Raw genomic sequence first — 20,318 nt, 5'->3', positions numbered from 1 at the left:
CGGTAACACTCTAACAGCGCATGATAGAATAAAATAAAATAAAAATTCCGTCGCTGTTTTGATTTTCCATGGGGCGTAAGTAAATGTACATATTATACTATGTATTTGAGCACGTTTCCCGACCTAAAATATGTACCTCCTCAGCAACAGACCTCGGTGGTGAGATTACTGGCCTTTAAAAATTTAAGGACAGCTCGGTAAACATAAGCAGAAGTCCTGCATGTAAATTAGACAGCCGAGGTTTCAGTAATGTCCATGGCAACGGGAAACAGGGCTTCTGGTCCTTTGACCAAATCCAGTAGAAAGAAACTACTGCAGCAGCCGCCTTCCGAAGACCCTTTATTCCTCCACTGTTCTCTCGCGACAAGTCATCTCTGTCGGACTTAACTACCTATGCATGAAAATTTAACACTATCATCAGTCTTCCAAGTAAGGACCCGTTCTCACGGTTCCTATTCCCAATTAGGACCTTGGGGCCGGGTGTCAAAACCCGGCGTTTGTGATTTATAACTAAAGCTGATTCACCCCGGCTTCCGTAGAAGCGGTTTTCTAGGTAATAGGTCCTTCAGCTTCAGCCGAGAAAGTAAATGAGGAGGCGGGGGGGGAGGGGGGGAGGAGGGGGAAGGGGAGGAGTGAGGTGTCTATTCGAATCCCCGAGGTATATTGTCTGAAGCGCAAAGCAAATATATTCAGACACGCTTTAGGCATTTGTTTTCCTGCAAAGAGAATGTGGAACTCACTCTCCTTTCGCATTCCCTAAGCCTGCACACCACGCCCGTTGTGCTCGCCGCTTCGCCGGAACCTTTCAGACAGGCAGGTCCTGGCCACCCCGAGGGGGGGTCCTCATTTTGAAAACAGGAGCGGGCCAATCAGATGCGGAGCGCTGTTTGGCGCTGGCGTTCAAGCTGGGCTGGGGCTGCCGAGGTGCGGTCGCCGCGGTGCTGATGTGTGCCGGGAAGGTGGGGCGGAGGCATGAACCGAGCCACTGAGCGTTAGCGGGCGGGGGGCCGCAGGCAGGCTGATGGGCTAAGGGAGAGGCAGCGTGTGAGACGGGGTGACGGCAGGGACCAGCCCGGGCGGGGACCGGGACTGGAGCGGGGGGATCCCCGAGCAGCCGGCTGGCCCGGCTGGAGGGACGGGGTTAAGGTTGCGGTTCCATCTCAAAGATCTGAGCAGTCAAGGCCATCCTGCGTGGAAGAGGACAGGTGGAAGTGTCCGGAAGCGTGAGCAACCAGCAGCAGGCGTGGGTCCCAGGAAACGGAAGAGTGAAGGAAAAAGGGAGGTGTGTGTAAGTAGCTGACAGGGCCGAGTGACCCGGAAAGAAGGTCGGTGGAAGTGAAACGAGTGAAGTGTGGCCGGAGAGAAGAAGGTCTGTGGAAGTGGATAGAGAATCGAAGGAAAGCGGTGGAAGTGGCCGGGGCCTGGGGCCGAAAGGCAGCGGAGCCGAGCTCAAGCCTGAAGGTGTTTGGAAATTGGAAGACTTGGTGGCAAACGAAAGTCAGGACCCGGAGTCGGCCTCGGCGAGTGGGAGACGTGTTCGGGATGTGGGATCAGAGGTTGGTCAGATTGGCCCTGCTGCAGCAGCTTCGGGCTGTCTATGGCATTAAAGTCAAGGGTGGCCGCGGGCAGTGTGATCGCAGGAGACACGAAACTGCAGCTACGGAAATAAGGGTAAGTTAAAACGTGTAGGGGCAGGGACACACCTCGTTTTTTCTGGATAAGAAAGACACGAGGTTAGAAGTGTCAGATTCAATCTGTGTGGTCGTTTGTCTATGTTTAAGGATTTTTTTCCCCCAGAAACTTTTCAGCATTGAAAACTGCATTATTTTCTCGTAGCGCCGTTTTGAACCAGAACGATGCTAGATGTCAGTAGCCTCTCTGTTGTGACGATCAAACGCGCCTCCTTATAATGCCGATTTATTTTTGCGATGCTAGGAATGGGATCCTGGGTCTTCAACTTGAACGCTGTACTACTGACCTGATAATTGTGTTTTAAACAAGCAGTATATGGGGAGGGAAACAAACGACCTTCTGCCGGACTGGGTTGGGCAGTCAGGGCATTTCAAAACGAATCATGAGAAACTCAGCCTAAGCATTAGAAATAGGCTTCATGTGATCTTTCTATATTCAGCAACTTAAGAAAAGAGGCCTGCTGCCTGACCATATCACACTTCCTGGTCTCTTTAGCAGTATAATTGTTAGCTGCCAACATCAGCCCTAGACTGAAACAAACCTGTTTTTATGGGTTTTTTAATAAGCAAAATGAAAATAGAGAGTGAGTTGAAGGTTTGTGTGTTTAATGATTTGTCACTGAGTGCATATTTCTAAAACTTCAAAATCCATCCCTCCAATTACTTTTGTGTGTGCACAGCTCATTCATGCCATGAGCATGCATCTGGAGGTCAGAGGACAACTTGCATGAATTAGTTTTCTCCTGTTACATGTGCTTGGGGATCAAACTCAGGTTGTTAGGCTTGGCAGCAAATGCTCTACTCACCAAACCATCTCACTGCCCCCCCCCCCTTCTTTTAACTTATTGGTGGGAATTTGGGGTGAGATTTTACTCTTTATTGAGTAATCAAGACTTTCATTGTGAAGAACTGATTTTTAAAGTATGTGGGTAATTTATTAGTACTTTGTAGTATTTGAAGACAAAAATTAATAAAATTAATTTGCATAATTTTGTTGTTTGATAAGGAGTATTGTGTAGCCCAGACTGACCTTGAACTCACTAGCTAAAGCTGCCTTCACCCCCGTAGTGTTGGGATTAGAGCTATGTCACCACACCACACCCGTGTAATGTTTGTTTATGGTTAAAAATTACAGTGGTTACTTGGGTTGGTAAAACTGTCTTTCCACAGTCCTCAGTATAGGTATTTGCTTTTTTTCTTTCATTCCTTAACCGACAAATCCGGACCCTTGCTTTTAGAGACAGGCCAGAGTTTTGACTCTTGCTTTACAGTTAACTGTGAATGTGGGCTGCTTGTTGGTTCTCTCTAAGCTTCAGTTCCTTATTCTATAAAGTGGTAATTCCTGGTAAGTTCTGTAGGTAGGTCTAACACAGTACCTGCCGCTTGCCACCTATTCAACTATGAAAATTATCCATGTCCTAATTAACTGTTACGTAGTATAAATTCAGCTATGAATGCTAGTAACATATTTTAATGAGATACAATTCTTTCTGTAACACGATGACAAAATATTCAGGTTCAGACATAAGAGATAGAGAATGTTATGATGATTCGATTAAGGTTGCACAGCTAAACGTTAGAAAAGCCAGGGTTTGAAAAGTGTCAGTCTTGACAATGGGAACCTGATTTCTAACTCTTCTTGACTGGGTGGTCTTTTTTTTTTGCTTGGAATATTTGTCAGAACAAGCCAAGTGATAGAAAGGGGACTAGTAAAATCTCATTATTGCATTGAATCATGAATGGTGCCTACTGATCTCAGTCAGAAGTACTTGAAGAGCAGTTACAGAGAGCAGGTACGTTTGAACTAAATCAGCATGAGGTTGGGGACACTGATTTAATTTTGAGTCTGCAGATGTATACAGCTTAACTTTGAATCCAGTGGAAAGCCACAGTCTCCATGCTCTGTGGCACGTTTTTAGGAAGCTCACAATCATGTAGGAAGATAGTGGCGAAAACCACCCAAAACACAAGTGGGATCCTTGGTGTTGTAAACTGAATGTGTATTCTTTAAAGTGGGTCTCAAGGTAGCTGATGAAAATTGTCGTAAATGTTCACAGTCTTGGCCTTGTGTACCTCAGGACACAGTTGAAAAGCACTCCACTGTACAGCATGGGAAAGTTGTAAGGTCTAAAAATACCCACATCTGATGCATTCTAGGAAGGACTCAAATGTGACAGGAGTTCATTTCATGTTTTACTTACCAACTGACTTAGTCTTTTGTGTGAATTAGTAGGACAACTGGAGAAATGTATAAATAAGGTCATTGAAGAAATGTAGAGAATGGGGAGTTGTTAATATTTGGACTAAATTTGGTCTAAGAATTAAGCACTAATTCTATCAGTTTCCCATAATGAGGTCAAAGACTGGCTGAATGAACAAGATTATTTGAAGGCAGTGGTTTTATCTTGGTGTCTTTGTACTAAAAAAAAAAAAAAAAATCTAGCTTCATGTTTTGTAGGAGATACTTGCTAGTAAATATACTTCAAATAATTGTTTTGTATTGATTGATAGCTTGGAGTTAATTTCTGATAATGTTTTCCTTCCTAAGATCTTTATTTGCCGAATGTTAAAGATTTTATTTTATGCCTAATACTGTGTTGAGTGACTGAGTTTGTCATTTTAGGGTAAGATATTTGGAGTTCCTTTTAATTCATTGCCTCATTCAGTTGTTCCAGAATATGGACATATTCCAAGGTAAGCAGTCTTCAAAATGAAGAGAATATTTCAAACGGGTTTTAAAAATAGTTTCAAAGGTTTCAAAAATACTTGATTGATGCATACATTTACTTAAAACCACATTATTTCATTTCTGAACATTACCTATTATAAAAAATAAAAACATCGGGCTAATAAGATGACTTAGTGGGTAAAGGTGCTTGCAGCATAAGCCTGGTGCCAGCCCCATGTATAAAGGTAGAAGGCGAGAACCCAGCTTCACAGAATTGTTCTCTGGCCTCCACCATGGGTGCTGTGGTACACTCACTCATACATACACATCATATACTTGCTGCTCTAACAGTTTTAGAGTCTTAGATCCAGGAGTAATGACTGAAGTTTGTTGTAATCTCTGGACTGCTGTAAGTAAACAAAAACAGCTGGCTGTCATTCACCCTCCTCTAGGACTGACATTCGGGCACTCAGTGTCAGTACAGCTCTGTCATTTCGTGTAGCTGGCATACTTCCTAATTTTTGGTGCCAGCTGTTGATTCTAATGTTAACATTGTTGAGATCACTTTATAGGTAAAATTGAACCTTCACCCCTTAACATGAGAATGATTATAAGGACAGAGAAGGATTCTACTTTTCCAAGAAAAAATGTTAGAATGAGGAAAACTTGGTGTTGTTTGGGGGGAAATGTAGGCCAATAGATATGTAAAGCTATGCATACTGTACCAGGTCACCACCCATGGTGTAGAGAAGGCCTTGGGCCAGGCAGGCATGGTGGTGAATATTTGCAATCCCAACACTTGGCAGATGGAGGCTGACAGTCACCCTGGCTACACAGCAAGTGTGAGCCAGTCTGGGCACACAGAACTTGGTCTTCAAAAAAGACTTTGAACAAAGCCCAAGTCATTCCACATGGAGATACTAAGTAGAAGAGGAGGAACTTAAAAGGAGCTTGAGAAAGAACAGTTTAGGGAGATAGCAAAAAAACTTGAGGAATGGTGAAAAGGACGTTTTTGAGCAGGGGAGCAGTTAGATGTGTCATGTGTCGATGAGTTAAGCTTTACGAGGAGACAATGGGTTGACAGTTGATTTGGTGAGACAAAGGGCATCGGTGCCCATGGAGCAGTGAGGATGAGTGTGTCCAGTCGAGGGTTAGGTAGAGGTGGGGATGTGATAAACAAGGCGAGTCTTGTGTTATGAAGAGAGGCAGAAAAGAATATGGATTTGATAGGACACATTTGTGTTAAACAGAGAAAGCCCGAAGTGTGTGAAGTCCTAATGAGTGTGCTGTTCACATGGGCACAGTCATGTCAAGGACCCTGTGGAGAAATGGAAAACCTTCCTATAGGCTGAGGCTCAGAGGGAAATGGCAAAGCCTTCTTTGGGGGACTGAGGACAGGTGTTCACAGTGTGTTGAGAAAATGTCCACTATAGCCCTCCACCCCACCTGGAATGAAAACTGATGTTCTTCAAAAACTGCTCCTCTGGAGAGTAGCTAAACTTGCCTCCTTGATCCAGCTGTATACTGTAAATCCTGCCTTTTTGTTTATCTGTGTGTAATAACCCTGTCTGCTTGTTCAGCAGTATGCAATAACCTCACCTCCCTGTTCGGTCTATATAATAAACACACTGAGCATGAGCAGGGGGCTAGTCCACCTGACCCCAGCTCTTTGTGTCTGTCTTTTCTTCATTCTTTTGCCACCCTTTGTCAGTTCTTCCCCTGGAGCCTTGCTGGTGTGGCACACATTGATGCTGCTCTGAGTAAAGCTATAGACCTTAGAGAAACAGTTAGAAGCAAGGAGAAGAACAAATAAATATTTTGTTGCAAGGATCGAGCAGATTTTGGCATTAGAACAGGCTGCTATGTATTTGCCAGTAAAATGAGGTTATTGAGGTGTGTATCTGGACCCTTGAAAGAACATGACTTCTCTTTCAGCTTTCTTGTTGATGCATGCACATCTTTGGAAGAGCATATTCATACAGAAGGGCTTTTTAGGAAGTCAGGATCTGTTATCCGTCTCAAGGCACTAAAGGTAAGCATAGTTTTTACTTTTTCACTAGTATTGTTCCTGATGTGATTTTTACAGTTGAATTATTTTTCTAAAAGCAATTGTAAGTTATTTACATACTGCTTTTAAAATACAGCATGCTTTCAAATTGTGCTCTTCATTTTTGTACTATATGGAAAGAAAACCTAGCTTTATTATTTTTAGCCTTTTAGAAAGGACTAGTATTTTAAACAAGGTTTGGGAGAACCTTTTTAATTAGATATGATAACCATTACTGTATTTAATATACTTAGCGCTTCTAGAGTGCTCAAGATTCCTGTGTCTTTCCAGAGTAAGCTGGACCATGGTGAAGCCTGCCTGTCTTCTGCACTTCCCTGTGATGTTGCAGGTCTACTTAAGCAGTTCTTCCGGGAACTGCCAGAGCCTGTGCTCCCGGCTGATCTGCATGAAGCTCTGTTCAAAGCACAACAGTTAGGGGCAGAGGAGAAGAATCAAGCTACATTGTTGCTGTCCTGTCTGGTGGCCAATCCTACAGCTGATATATTAAGATACTTCTTTAACTTTCTCAAGAATGTTTCTCTTAGGTAAGTGGTAATTAATTAAAAGCCTTGAGAAAGAGCTACCTAAGATGTTCAGCTACCTAAAGATGTTCCTAGTAGTTAATAAATTTAATTTGGAGTGAAAAAATATTTAATGAGTCTTTACTATAGGAAATATACCATGTGTAATTTAAGAAATAGTATACCAACTGATTTAATACTTTACATCATTAGATTCTTGATTAGGGATGCCTTATAAGGGCTTATTGGTATTTACAAGATTCAGTGTCCACTGGATGGATTTTGGTTGCTATGGTTTTAAAGCCTTTGAATTGTGTGTCTTAATTTTCCTCTTCCTGCTGTCAGTGAACCCACTTGTTTTGTTTATAATTGATACTGCCTTCTATGCTTCATTTTCTATGTGTGGCTCTAAAAAGCAGGTAAACAAACAAGTCTGTGTGAAAGGACAAAGTGTGAACTGATTAGTGTGGCATATTTAAACCTATGAGACCATATATTTTGGGTTCTTATGTTCTTTCATTTTGTGGTGCTAAGGTTGGAACTCAGGCCTTTTGCCTAGTAGACACTCTATGGAGAAGCCATACTTAGTGCTCTCCCGCCTTTCCTTTGTCCTTCCTTCTGCAGCCCCTTCTGTGGGTGGTAGGTGAGGGCTGTTTTACATACAGATGACAGCTGAAGTAAATGTACTCAGTATGTTATTTTAACTTTCTGTAGTTCTACCTTTTTGTCATTAATAAAACCTTTCGTCATCAGGGCGAGTGAGAATAAAATGGACAGCAGCAATCTTGCAGTAATATTTGCACCGAATCTTCTTCAGACAAGTGAAGGCCATGAGAAGATGTCTGCTAACACAGAGAAAAAGCTACGATTGCAGGCAGCAGTAGTACAGACTCTTATTGATTGTGCATCGGATATTGGTAAGACATAGTTGCATTGTCAAATAGTAGGATTTATTTAAATGAGGGAGATCCTGGCTTCCAACTGAAGACAGCTGTTAGAAAGGGATTACATTATTACCTATACTTTGGGATGGGAAGGGAGGAAGGAAGAAATGATTGTCTTATGAACATTTCCATTTAGGACGTGTGCCAGATTTTATTCTGGAAAAGATACCAGCCATGTTAGGTATTGATGGTCTCTGTACTACTCCATCCCTGGAAGGCTTTGAAGAAGGAGAATATGAAACTCCTGGTGAATGTAAGAGAAAAAGAAGACAAAGTGTTGGAGGTAATAGATGGTCTCATTTTAGGGTGGTACCCAGATTGTATCTAAAATGCAAACATCAGCATTAGTTGTGGTATGTGTCTTTTGGATGCCTAGTTGGAGAAATGAAACACGGGCATATTAGAAGTTCAAAAGATAATACAGTCTAATAGTAAGTGCTTAAATCTTTAACAGAAGAGTCCTTGGACTCTAATCACCAGGGACTTGTCAAAGAGGAAGTCAAACTAAGCCTTATTTATTGTGCTGGGAATTGAATCTAGGGCTTCATACAGGCTAGACAAGTACTGAGCCTCTGAACTGTATCCTCAGCCCTCAACCTGGGTCTACTTGAAGGATGGATAGAATACAGAGAAATTGAGTGACAGAGCAGAAAACATACATTCTGTACTAGTTGAGAAATGTAGAACAGACACAAGTCTATCCTAGGAACAGATCAGTGTGCTTTGAGTGATGTGTTCTCTGTGTGCATTTGATGGTATAATGTGGAACTAGAGGCCAGGCCAAAGACAGACTGATACCTGGGTACTGGCTAAATGTTGGAGGGTTATAATTTGAGGTAGACATTATTGAAGTACGTTGTAAATTTCTCTGATTTGAAGAACTGCCACCTGGAGGTAGAGAGAATGGTAAGAGGTATGGCAACAATACAGGTGCCAGATCTTTGAAGAACTTAGTTGTAAATGAGGAGTGGAGTCATTAGTGAAGGAAATGCTACTGAAGAAGATTCAGAATGAACCAAAGTTCTGTTGTGATAGTAGTTCCTGGCTCCTCTGGGTCAGGAAGGGCGAGGCCATCCCTTTTCCTTGGGAGACTTCCCCCAGTGTTGTGCACACGTGCACCGGTAATTATGGGGACATCAGGACAACCTTGGAAGAAGTCAGTCCTGCTTTCTCCCTGTTTTGAGACGGGCTCTCCTGTTGACTGCTGTGCACTCTAGGTTAGCTGTGCTGTCCCACGAACCTCCAGGGACTCCACTATCTCTGCCTCCCAGTCTCCCCAAAGGAGTACTGAGACTATAGATACTGTATACGACCATACCTAGCTTTAACAGGGGCTCTGGGGATTTGAACTTAGGTCCTCACACTTACACAGTAAGCACTCTATCTACTGAGCCATTTCCTCACCTGATTTCTTTCCTTTTGGAGTATCATTGCTTTTGGAATATTTTGGCTTAATTATTGCTTTCTTATATTCTTCTCTTTGCTACTTTTGTAGGTTCCTTTTATTACTTCTCTTTTATTTTCATGGGACTACTGTGTCTCAGCAGGACACAATTTCAAAGGACACAAATTGGATGGCTTAGAAATCACAGTTCTAGAGGCCAGTCTATAGTGTCAGCTGTGCTGTGAAATCTGTAGGGTAGATTGTTTTCTTTCCTCTTCTTGGCTTCTAGAACACAGTTCTATATAAAACTTCCTGGCACAAATGTAAATATTTCTTAGACATGGGTCATCTTTATTATTGGTATAAAGCAGATTATATTAATTTTAATTGCTTATGTAACTGTATATACCTTGCATTTCAGATTTTGTTAATGGAGCACTAAATAGACTTAAATCTAGCAGAACACCCTCTGTTACACCTCAACAAGATAGAACTGGTAGGTGTTCATTATATATAAACATTTAAATAAAAATGTCTTTAGTGCTGTGTAAAACAATTATAATAATTGCCTAATTTAATTATCAAATCTCAGTAATTTCCTTAAAAGTATTGTACTGTGTATACTGTTGTGTTACTAGTTACATTGAGTGTGATGAATTCAAAATTGTAAGAAGGTTAGCATTTCTTTATCTGTTTTCATTTTTAAATAATCTTTTTTTGTTGTTGTTGTTTTTTGTTTTTCGAGACAGTGTTTCTCTGTATAGCTTTGCGCCTTTCCTGGAACTCACTTTGGAGACCAGGCTGACCTCGAACTCACAGAGATCCGCCTGCCTCTGCCTCCCAAGTGCTGGGATTAAAGGCGTGTGCCATCACTGCCTGGCCTCATTTTTAAATAATCTTAATCATGATTTTTTAATTGCTTATAAGTCAGAGCATTTGAAAATGGCTCAACTTCACTTTGTATCAGAATAAGAGAGTTGTTCGTTCTGTATTCTAATGTTTATACTGGTTTGCTTGCTGGCAAATGTATTTGGCCAATACAGAGAGCATGATGTTTTGTTTTTCAGTGAAATGAATTGGTGAACACTTACTTATGAGAAGCAAATAGCAGTTAGTTTTGTCTTTTTATCTTGAATGTAGTTTTCTTCCCTGTATTTATGTTCTTTCATCTGTATTATATATGTCCATTACTCTATTTACTTTAAGTTACTTCTGCTTTTTAAGAACCTTGCTGAACTCAGTATGGTTGCTTTGGTCCTTAACCCCAGAACTTGGGAGAAGACGGTGGAAGAATCTCATGTCCAAATCCTATCTGGGTACATAGTAAGGAAACCCCATCTCAAACAAAAACAAACAAACAAACAACAGAAAACCAACAACAACAAAAAAAATCTTGCCTCTTTGTAACTTTGCTATTTTTATTTTAAATAATTGCGGATGTTAATTAAGTAATATTGGATCATGGAAATGTATCTCTCACATTCTTTTGTTAACCTCTAAATAACAGTGCTTATAAGAAATTAAAGCTTTTGTCTGTTACCATCTGTATGGAGAAACAAGTCATTTCTGTGTGCTTTTAGCCCAGGCCTCTGGATCACCATTGATTCTCACACCAAGTGTTAAGCGAAAACTGCCAGGAGAGTCTTCTCATGCCTTCTCAAGTAAGAAAAGGAAGTCCATTAAACACAACTTGAACTTTGAGCTGTTGCCAAGTCATCTCTTCAGCAGCAATTCTACACCAGTATCAGGTAGCAAAGAGAATCTTTATCATTTGGGTTGTAAACATTAACATGAGGGCCTGTTCTTAACAAATAACTACTTAGATTAATACCACTCACAAGAGCCAAAAGTCACATTTTTCCAAATTTCTGTATTTTATAAGATCTCCTATTCTTTAAAAACAAACAAACAAAAAAAAAAACACACCAATTTAATAAAAATAAAGTGTTTATGTTTTATGGGAAGTCCAGTGAAGTTATGGTAAATAACCGAGCATTTGGGCTTCTGCAGATGGCATGGATGCTCAGGTTTTATGTGACTGGACATACTAGGTCCTGTTTCCTCAGGATCCATATGTAGGGCTCTATTGTTATCTTCAGATAGCTAAAGCTAGAAGTTTCCCAGAGTCTATAGTGTTATTCAAGTAAGTTTACAAAAGCCTTAAAGCTTGGGGCAAGGTAATCAGCATATAGTTTCAGATGTTTGTTGTTTCTCTTCATTTCAGTGACATTCAAAAATCCTATTAGCTATTGAATATATGTTTTTATTGCCATAGTCTTAGACTTAGTTTATTCTTACTTAGTTTATTCTTTTAGCACACACAGAATATAGATTGGCTTATGTTAACTTTATCATCAACCAAAAGTGAAATGAAACAAAACCTAGAGATGAAACCCAAAACCTAGGGGTTTCCTATATCAATTTGTTACATTAAAACAGAATCTGAGTCTATAGATTTTAATAATTGTTTGCTTCAGGCACTATTGAGTATTTCATTTTGAGCACAAGAGCTGACTGATGAGTTCTTCCCCAAAGTCTTTTGGTTTAGTTTCTTTTGAGGGTTCATACTGTGCTTAAATTGAACAGAGTAGCAGGTTGTGGCTTTCCAGAAGGAAAAACCCTCACAGGTTGTCAGGGCTTGTTACAGTAGAATGACAGGAAGGCTCATGACGCCATCTGTGGCACCTTCAGTAACCACAGGTTGGAGACTTAAACTCTTAAAGAAACTCCATACTGTGTGATGTTTACAGTCCTATCCAGATCGGAAGGCTCTTAGTCCAGTGGCCATTGGCAATTGTAGTCTTCTGTTAGCTGCTTCCCAAAGTGGAAACGTTTCTTGTGTTATTCTGAACTGAGTCTGAGTTTGAATCACCAGTGAATTTTCATTGTGAAACTTCAGCAGCAATTCTATTGCTGTTAGCTCTCCATCTTTCTTTGGTCTGCTTACTTAGTCACTAATCAATAAAATATATCTGTAAGTATGAAAGTAGGTTGGTTTCTACATTTAAGATTAAAAAAGACCCTCTTTTTTCCCCTCAGTGTATAAAGACATTAATCTACAGTTCATGTGCTACTAGTACTATTTATAATTTTGTGTCTAATTCATTTACATTATTCTGCCTACTCTAACTGCTGCTTGTGACCACATATGTTTTCAAGATGACTAAGTCACATTGGGTGTGTTATTTTTTTGTTTTGTTTTTTTCGAGACAGGGTTTCTCTGTGTAGCTTTGCGCCTTTCCTGGAGCTCACTTGGTAGCCCAGGCTGGCCTCGAACTCGAACTCGCAGAGATCCGCCTGGCTCTGCCTCCTGAGTGCTGGGATTAAAGGCGTGCACCACCACCGCCCGTCTGGGTGTGTTATATTGACCTCTAAAATGTTCTTAGCCTAATGCATGCAGAAATCTCTAAGATCATTCTTATTTTTGTGACTAAACAAACCCATGAGGACCTCTTTGGACACTTTGTAGGTTTTGTCAATAATGAATTGACAGTTTGTATTTGTTGGAAGTTTACTGCATATAATTAGGACATAAGTCAAATGTATATGTACCTCTGTAACCTTCTCCATAATATTTTTTTCTTTAACAGATTGCATGGTATAATAATGAAATTGAACATTGTTGTAAACACAAATTACTTGTCTAGAACCTGGCAGGGATGAATGGGTTAGGCAGTTTTTGTTTGGTTGACAAAAATTATTGGCAAATTATACTTGTCTGGTACATGTTTGGCTAGCAATTGTATCCTGAATGCTCACATTCAAAATTTGTCAATAGTTTAATTTTTTTAAGTTTTTTATTAGCATATATTATGCATAATGGGTTTTACTATGATATTTTCATTCATATATCCCTTCCCACTTCTAGTAATCCCTGACAGTAATATTTATGTTCATCAAGGAACTGTATTTCCAGAGTCTGAAGCCATTTAGTAAGTGATAGACAATTTCTACTGTCTCCACAGCTTGCTCTTCAAAGTTTGGCAGGATATACCCCTCTCTTATTACTATTCAAAGCAGATTAGTAATGTAACCTTTAATTGGCAACTGTTAAATAGGAGATTAATAGTTTCCTTTTTAGTCAGTTATTGACACCTGAAACCTCTAACTAGAAATTGTGTTTCTTGTTGCAGCTTGGATGTAGAAATTAAACTTAAACCTACTTGCTGCAATTTTATACTTTGAAAAGTAAATGTGTGTGACGCATTACCTGCCCTTCTTTTTATAGTTCACTTTGATACGAGCCCAGATGGGTCATCGCAGAGTTCACTCTCTCCCATCGCCATGAGTGGAAACCACTTGATCAGTACAGACCTAAGGCGAAGTAAAAGAATTGCGAGCAAAAAAGTTTACAGGTAATCTGTCCAAGACATGTCTTCTCACTGGGTGAGCGGTGGTGTGTGCTGTCATTCTACCAAAAGTTATATATTGTTTAATCATAGTTTTCAATCCCTTCAGTCTGTACGTTCTTATTCATTATAGGCCCTTCATATATCATCACAAAAGAAGCAAAAAAATACTAAATTGAATTCACTGTCCTTGATAAGAAATCTTGGTCTATGTTGATTGTATAATTTTACATTTTGTTAGTTTTTGCAAGTAGTCTGTTCTAATGATCCTGGTTTATAAGTGACTAAGGATGATAAATCATTTTCATATACAGATATGCATTTATATGTAAGACGTTAAAATTTCACTCATTTTAAAAATTATTTAGTTATTAACAATATGATTTTTTTTGACTTAGTAGATTTTTATCTTGCAAGAATTTCTGATATTTATGCCAGAAACTGATGTTTTAAATTGTACTCTTTAGGGTAGAGTCAGGAAAAGCAGGCTGTTTCTCTCCTAAAGTCAGTCGTAAAGAAAAGGTCCGAAGATCTCTTCGCCTGAAATTTAGCCTGGGAAAAAACAGAGACTCGGTAAGTGTCTTGTCCTGAGACAGAATACCCAAGCTACACAAAGGAGCAATCCCTTTGGTTGGTGTTTTTAGAAGTGTCAGCCCATCCTGGTGGGGAGAATGTGGCAAGTAGAGCCCTTCACATCATTGCAGTTGGGAAACAGACAAAAGGAATGCAGAAAGGGGCTGGGGTGGGGGTGGGTACCATCCAGATCTAAGCACGCATCCTTCCCTCCAGCTCCCATCTTTACCACTTCCCAGTAATGCTGTCAGATTATGAATCATTAATGGATTCATTCATTCATTGGGCCAGAACTCTCTTCTAATAATCTCTGGAAATGCCATCATAGATAACTGCAGAGGTGTGCCTATCTATTATAGGCATTTCTTATTCACACTCACTATTAAGAACATTGTAGTGGCTTATGGCTTTATTAATCTGTTAGCATAACACATCATAGTAACATCAAATTGTAGACTTAAACACCCTCTCACGCTTGCCTTCCTAATGAACCATGCACTACTGCTCTCTATCAACATTTCATCTCAGGACTCCATAGAACTGCTCTCATCAGGGGTGGGGTGCACTCCTTTAACCTCATCTTAGTTAGACATCCACATTAAGTTCTCTGGATCACAGTACTCTCCAAAGCAAACTGATAGATGTCTTTGCTTGCAGGGATTTTTGTTGTTTGATTTGGTTTAGATTTGGGGAGTGTTTGTCTTTTTTTGTGCTAAACACGTGTTGTGGCACTGAACTCTGGTTTCTGCTTATTCCTTCTTGGCTGTCTGTTTAGACAAAACCTGTTGTCCACACCGTCCTTGCTGCAGCCCTCTACTCCCTGCTGCGTCCATTGCAGTTGTGCAGCATGCTCTTCCAACAACTCGGGCTAGCCTGGGCACGTTCTTGCTTCCTCACTCACATCTTGTGGGCCACATCTTGTCTGTTCGAGAAGCCTGCTTAATTTCTGCTCTTAGCTACCTCCAATTGTCTTTTCTCCTGGATAACTGCAGTTCATCTACTAGCAGGTCTGCCTGCTTCTACCCTTTCTGCAATAGTTTCCCCCAAAAAAACAGTCTTCTAAAAAACCAAGTTGTCATTGCTCTGTTCTGAACCCTGCAGTGATATTTTTATTCTGACTGAAGCCCCAGACTCCTACATTAACCTGCATGCTCCATATGCTCTGTTCCCAGAGCACATCTCTGAGCTCTGCTCCTGGCACTCCGCCTCCTCACTCTGCTTCCTTCCTGACTCGCTCCAGCTGTAGAGGCTGCACTGCTAATTTCGCCCTAAAATGCAGTTTCGCACAAGTCTTCTGTTGTTCTTGCCCTTTATCTTCTCATTATCCTGTGTGAAATTATTCTCCCACCATCACCAGTCATGTCCTCCTTACTATTTTACTGTTCTCCATATCACTTTGACCCCCGTATTATATTGATGTGATCTAATGTACTGTTTCCATCCACATCTCATCATCGAATGTAGATACTATGAGGGCAAAATTTTTACCACCCCGCCCCCACAGACATATAATTTGTAAACAGGCACAGAAACAAAATACAAGAATTTATGCTTTTATAATACTGAATATGTTATGCTGTTTTTATTTTACTTTATAGAATATCACCTAAGTTTATCATTTCACCAGTAGACAAGAATATTTGTTTTTCTTACAAAGTTATCCTTCAATTATATAAGCCTTTTTAAGTTGCCGATTTTAATACTTAATTGGTTTTAATCTTTTAATTAACTGGATTTGCTTAACTAAACCATTTCAAATTTTCTTTTCTGTACAGAATGGATGTTCTGTCATCAATAGATATGAAAATGTTGGTCGACGGCTAGCGAATCAACAGAATCTAAAAAATAGGATTGAATCTGTAAAAACAGGCCTGCTTTTTAGCCCAGATATTGATGAAAGATTGCTAAAGAAAGGTACATTTACACAATACTGTAGAATTTTACTCAAAATTTTAGTTTCAGTTTCTTTAAGATGAAATATATTATTTTGTGCTCCAGAAGTTTAAAGTTCTCATTTGAATGGTGAAAATATTGACGTGGCAGTGTAGTTTTCTGCCAACAATTGGAGGATGCTTGTAAATGTCCACACTGGACATTTCTATCTTCAATGTTTTGGAAATAATACTCAATACCTTCACTTATCATACGTTTAGATTACATTTAAACTAGTTAAGACATGAAGTATTCAAAGCATCAACTGGTTTATTCTAGATGCAGAAAAGATGAGGAAATCTGAGGAACACTTACTAACTCCAGATGGACTGGATGGAGCAGGTTCCAGGATGTCTTGGACAGAACCCAGCAATTCAAGTTTTCAAGACATGGGTGCAAGCGGAGCTTCTCCAGTAATGAGCAATCTTGAGGTGAAGAGCTTTTCTTTGGAGCCCGACAATACTGTTGACAACTCACCACTTGTGTCCTGTGAACTCAGACCTTCCACCTTGCACAGTCAACCTGACAGCAGTGTGCTGGGGAGTTCCCTTAGTGGAGATGAAAGTAACCTGACCTCCGAGACCTTGCTAAAGATTCAGAAAGCGTTTTCCGAGGCTGGGAGTGATCTTCATACACTGATACATCGTGGGCAGTCCTCAGTCACAGACACAGGGGAAGAAAGTGAAGCCAGCGATGTGACTGTGAGAGAACCAAAGGGAGATGATGGGGACTGCTTTGGGGAAGATGGGGACTGTGTTCCAGAAAGAGATTCCTCATCGTGTCCAAGTCCAACATTGGGCAGAGAAGCAAGCGTAGAATCTTACTCAACTCAGATGAAGGGGGGACATAAAGAAGACATCCAGTCAGAAGTGCCAAAAGCTGACTTGATCCTGCAAGAATTCCCCAGTCAGGAGCAAACGAAGGGACCACAATCCCCAAGGAACCAACTAAATGCTCAGCCAGCGGGGAATGAGGCCGTGGTGGAGCAGAACTCCATGGCGTGTGAAGCCGCTGGGGAAGCTGAGGCTCACTCTTCTTTAGAGCAGAGTGCATGCAGTGTGCTAGTCCCTTCAAAACCTCAGCCCCAGAGACTGGCTAAGCAGCGGTCACCGGTGGGAAAATGCGATAATGCGGTTCCTGGAGGTTTACAGATGACGGAGCATGGCAAGGTTTCTGATCACATACAGTGGTTTAATAAACTTTCTCTAAATGAAGCAAACAGAACAAAAGTGAAGTCACCTCTGAAATTTCAGCGTACTCCTGTCCGTCAGTCTGTCAGAAGAATTAATTCTTTGTTGGAGTATGGCAGGCAGCCTGTGAGGCAGAAGTTGGCATTCTTTGGTGATGCAGCTTCTCCTCTGGTAAAATCAGTGAGCTGTGATGGTGCTCTTCCCTCATGTGTAGAAAGTACATCGAAAGATTCCTCTGTTTCATGTGCTAAATTAGGTCCCGAAGCACAGAAGTCTACGTCATGTGATAAGTCAAATGATGCAGTTTCAAAATCAAGCGTTGAATTAACTTCTAAATCTTTCTCAAAAGTTAAGAGACATCCAGATCCTGTGCATGCTTCTCTTGGAACTACTAGACTTTGTAAACAGGAGAGCAAATCTGATGGCCAAATTAAGTTTCCCTTGGATGATCTCACTAATCATGATAGATTAAAATTTGCTGTAAATAATAATACAGCCTTTCCTCCCGGAATAAAAAACAGAGTTCTTAGGAAACCATCAGAAAAAGAAAGGGTCTGGTACAAGGGTTCTCCCAAAAATCCTATTGGAAAGACTCAACTCCTACCAACGAGTAAGCCTGTAGACTTGTAAATGACAAATGTCTTACTTGGCATCAGTGTTTATAAAGTTAGCAGTTGGTGGGATGGTTTGCAGGGTAATTGTGTGCTAGTGTGTAGTTAAGGATGCTTGTTAAGCAGCTTTTCTCTGAAGCAGTCTCACTGCTGGCTGGAAGAATTTGGATTTTCATACTTGCACATAGAGCTGTTTTGTTTTTCTTTATTACTGAAGCATTTAAACTTCATTGTGATTTCTTGAAGCAAAGGTTATAATTAACTTTTAAAAAAACCTGTTGGCTAGATTTATTTAAAAGAGGGACAGGTTTTTGGTTTGCATGCCTGATAGGAAGTTGTGCTTGGTTTTGGTCATTTCTCCAAGTCCATTACAAATCTACCACATTAAGGGAATGGTTTGCCCTGCCAATCTTATGTCTTGAGTTATATTCGTGTCTGTTGTCTTGACCTAACTCCTCAGAAGTCTGCTAGTACTTATTCCTGTTTGGGGCAGAGGAAAATTTTTAATCAAGGTTTTTTTTCCTATGAAGGTGGTTGATTTTAGAATTTGAATTGCTAATGTACCTCTGTACATTTTACTTAGATAAATATCTGATAGTCTTATCCTCTGTTTAAATCTTATTTATTTAGCGTACACATTAAAAATAACTTCTGGAAAACGTCTTGCCTCGGAGTGTTATGTTTCAGGTGCAAAGCATTGCACACACTATTAGTGTGTGTTTTTGTGCGAGAGGAACTTCAAGACCTTGAGTTTGCTTTGCCAGGGTCTATTTGAAGATGCGTGGCTATTTTTTTAGATTTATTTTATATGTGTGAGTGTTTTGGCTGCATCTATGTATGTAAACCCATGTAAATATAACACACGTGTGCCTGTTCTCCTCTGAGATAAGAGAGGGTTGGATACCCTGGATGGTTGTGAGCCTCTATGTAGATTTTGGAAACTGAACCCGGATCCTCTGTGTAGGGCTGAGAACCAAACGTAGGTCCTGTACAAGAGCAATAAGTGCTAGAAGTATAACCACAGACGATCTCTTCTGCCCCAAGATTTCTGTTTATTTCAAGGTTATTTCCTATGTTCCTTAGTAATCCTTCCCCAGAACTAGTATATGGTTTACATAAAAACTAAAGCTCTCTAGTCTTAAACTTCATATTTATCTGATCAAAACAGACTAGCCATGCATTTTAGGTATAGCTGGAATAGATTGTGGATCCTTTACCTAAAATTGGTAAGAAGAGAAATATCTCAGATTTTGGAATATTTTCATAGGCTTCACTGGTTGAGTATCCTTAAAACATCAAGCTCAAGTGCTTCAAAATTTGAAACATGCCTGGCGGCGGTGGCCCACGCCTTTAATCCCAGCACTCGGGAGGCAGAGGCAGGTGGATCTCTGTGAGTTCAAGGCCAGCCTGGCGTACAGAGCGAGATCCAGGACAGGCACCAAAAAAAAACTACACAGAGAAACCCTGTCTTGAAAAACAAAAACAAATTTGAAACATTTTGAACTCTCAGCATATACTAGGAATTCCTCTGTGATGTTAGTGTGTCTAGTGCCTGGAGTATGCCTGTAAAACTAACACTCAGGATTTGGAGACGTGGAATCTGGATCTCTTATCTCAATTTTAAAAATGAAAAATTCTACAAAATCCTTGACACTTAAGATTCCAGATCATTTCATATTTTGGAGTTGAAAAAGCTTTAAAATGTGGTTTTATCTTTGTATTCACTTTTTTATACGAAATGAAGATTGTTACTAATTTCATAGGCTATATGATCAAATAATATACATTTGTGCTTTCCAAAGTTAAAAGTGGTATGAACAGTAACTTCAAGAATTATCGTTTTTAAGTATAAAAACCTAATATTTGTTCTTTTATAAGAAATGAGCAGATTTTAATACACAAAGAACTAAAGTTAGGTTCCTGGGGGCAACATCCTATGGTCACTGAGAACTTGATGTATGATTTTGAGAATCATCAAGTATAGGATATATATGTGTCATGCCTTATTTTAAATATAATCTTAGTCAAGTGTACTGGTACGTGCCTGTAGTCACGGCTCCTCTGGAGGCTGAGGTTAAGTGAAGATCATTTGAGACCAACCTGGAAAAACTCTTGTATTTGAGCTGGAATGTAACTTGTTACCCACAGGCTCTTGCTGAGAGCTTGGTACCTAGTTGGTGGCACTGTTTTGATGTAGAACTTTGAGGAGGAAGTAGGTCCCTGGGGCTGTGCCTTTGAGCAGTACACCTTGTGTGTTCTACTGTTTATCCCGACTCCATGTGCTCCCACCGTCCTGTTCTGACTCACTGTGTGTTCATAAAGTAGTGGAACCAACAATCATGTACTGAAATCTCAGCAGTTGTGTGCCAAAATAAAATTTCTTTCTCTCAGCACTTTGTCAGCAGAAT

At 40.3% G+C, this 20,318-nt stretch overlaps 1 protein-coding gene across 1 annotated transcript; it reads left to right on the top strand.

The window, feature by feature from the left end:
• Window positions 1–642: 642 nt before the first annotated feature.
• On the top strand, window positions 643–18,569 carry LOC114697501 (rho GTPase-activating protein 11A). Its single transcript, XM_028875757.2, has 12 exons — window positions 643–1,671; window positions 4,315–4,385; window positions 6,295–6,391; window positions 6,698–6,951; window positions 7,681–7,844; window positions 8,008–8,154; window positions 9,677–9,751; window positions 10,836–11,003; window positions 13,484–13,610; window positions 14,072–14,177; window positions 15,953–16,091; window positions 16,389–18,569. Exons 1-12 carry the CDS (start codon window positions 1,543–1,545, stop codon window positions 17,927–17,929), a joined length of 3,018 nt encoding a protein of 1,005 aa, XP_028731590.1. The 5' UTR covers window positions 643–1,542; the 3' UTR covers window positions 17,930–18,569.
• The last annotated feature ends 1,749 nt before the right edge of the window (window positions 18,570–20,318 follow it).

This window comes from Peromyscus leucopus, chromosome 4, assembly GCF_004664715.2.
Source record: "Peromyscus leucopus breed LL Stock chromosome 4, UCI_PerLeu_2.1, whole genome shotgun sequence".
NCBI lineage: Eukaryota > Metazoa > Chordata > Mammalia > Rodentia > Cricetidae > Peromyscus > Peromyscus leucopus.
This window is presented reverse-complemented; position numbering and strand designations above follow the sequence as displayed.

Bases quoted from the DNA above. Each gene is read 5' to 3' on its own strand.
- LOC114697501 (XM_028875757.2), top strand. From the start codon at position 1,543: ATGTGGGATCAGAGGTTGGTCAGATTGGCCCTGCTGCAGCAGCTTCGG. The intron at 4,386-6,294 runs GTAAGCAGTCTT...CTTCTCTTTCAG, and splicing joins GAATATGGACATATTCCAAG to CTTTCTTGTTGATGCATGCA. The intron at 16,092-16,388 runs GTACATTTACAC...GGTTTATTCTAG, and splicing joins TGAAAGATTGCTAAAGAAAG to ATGCAGAAAAGATGAGGAAA.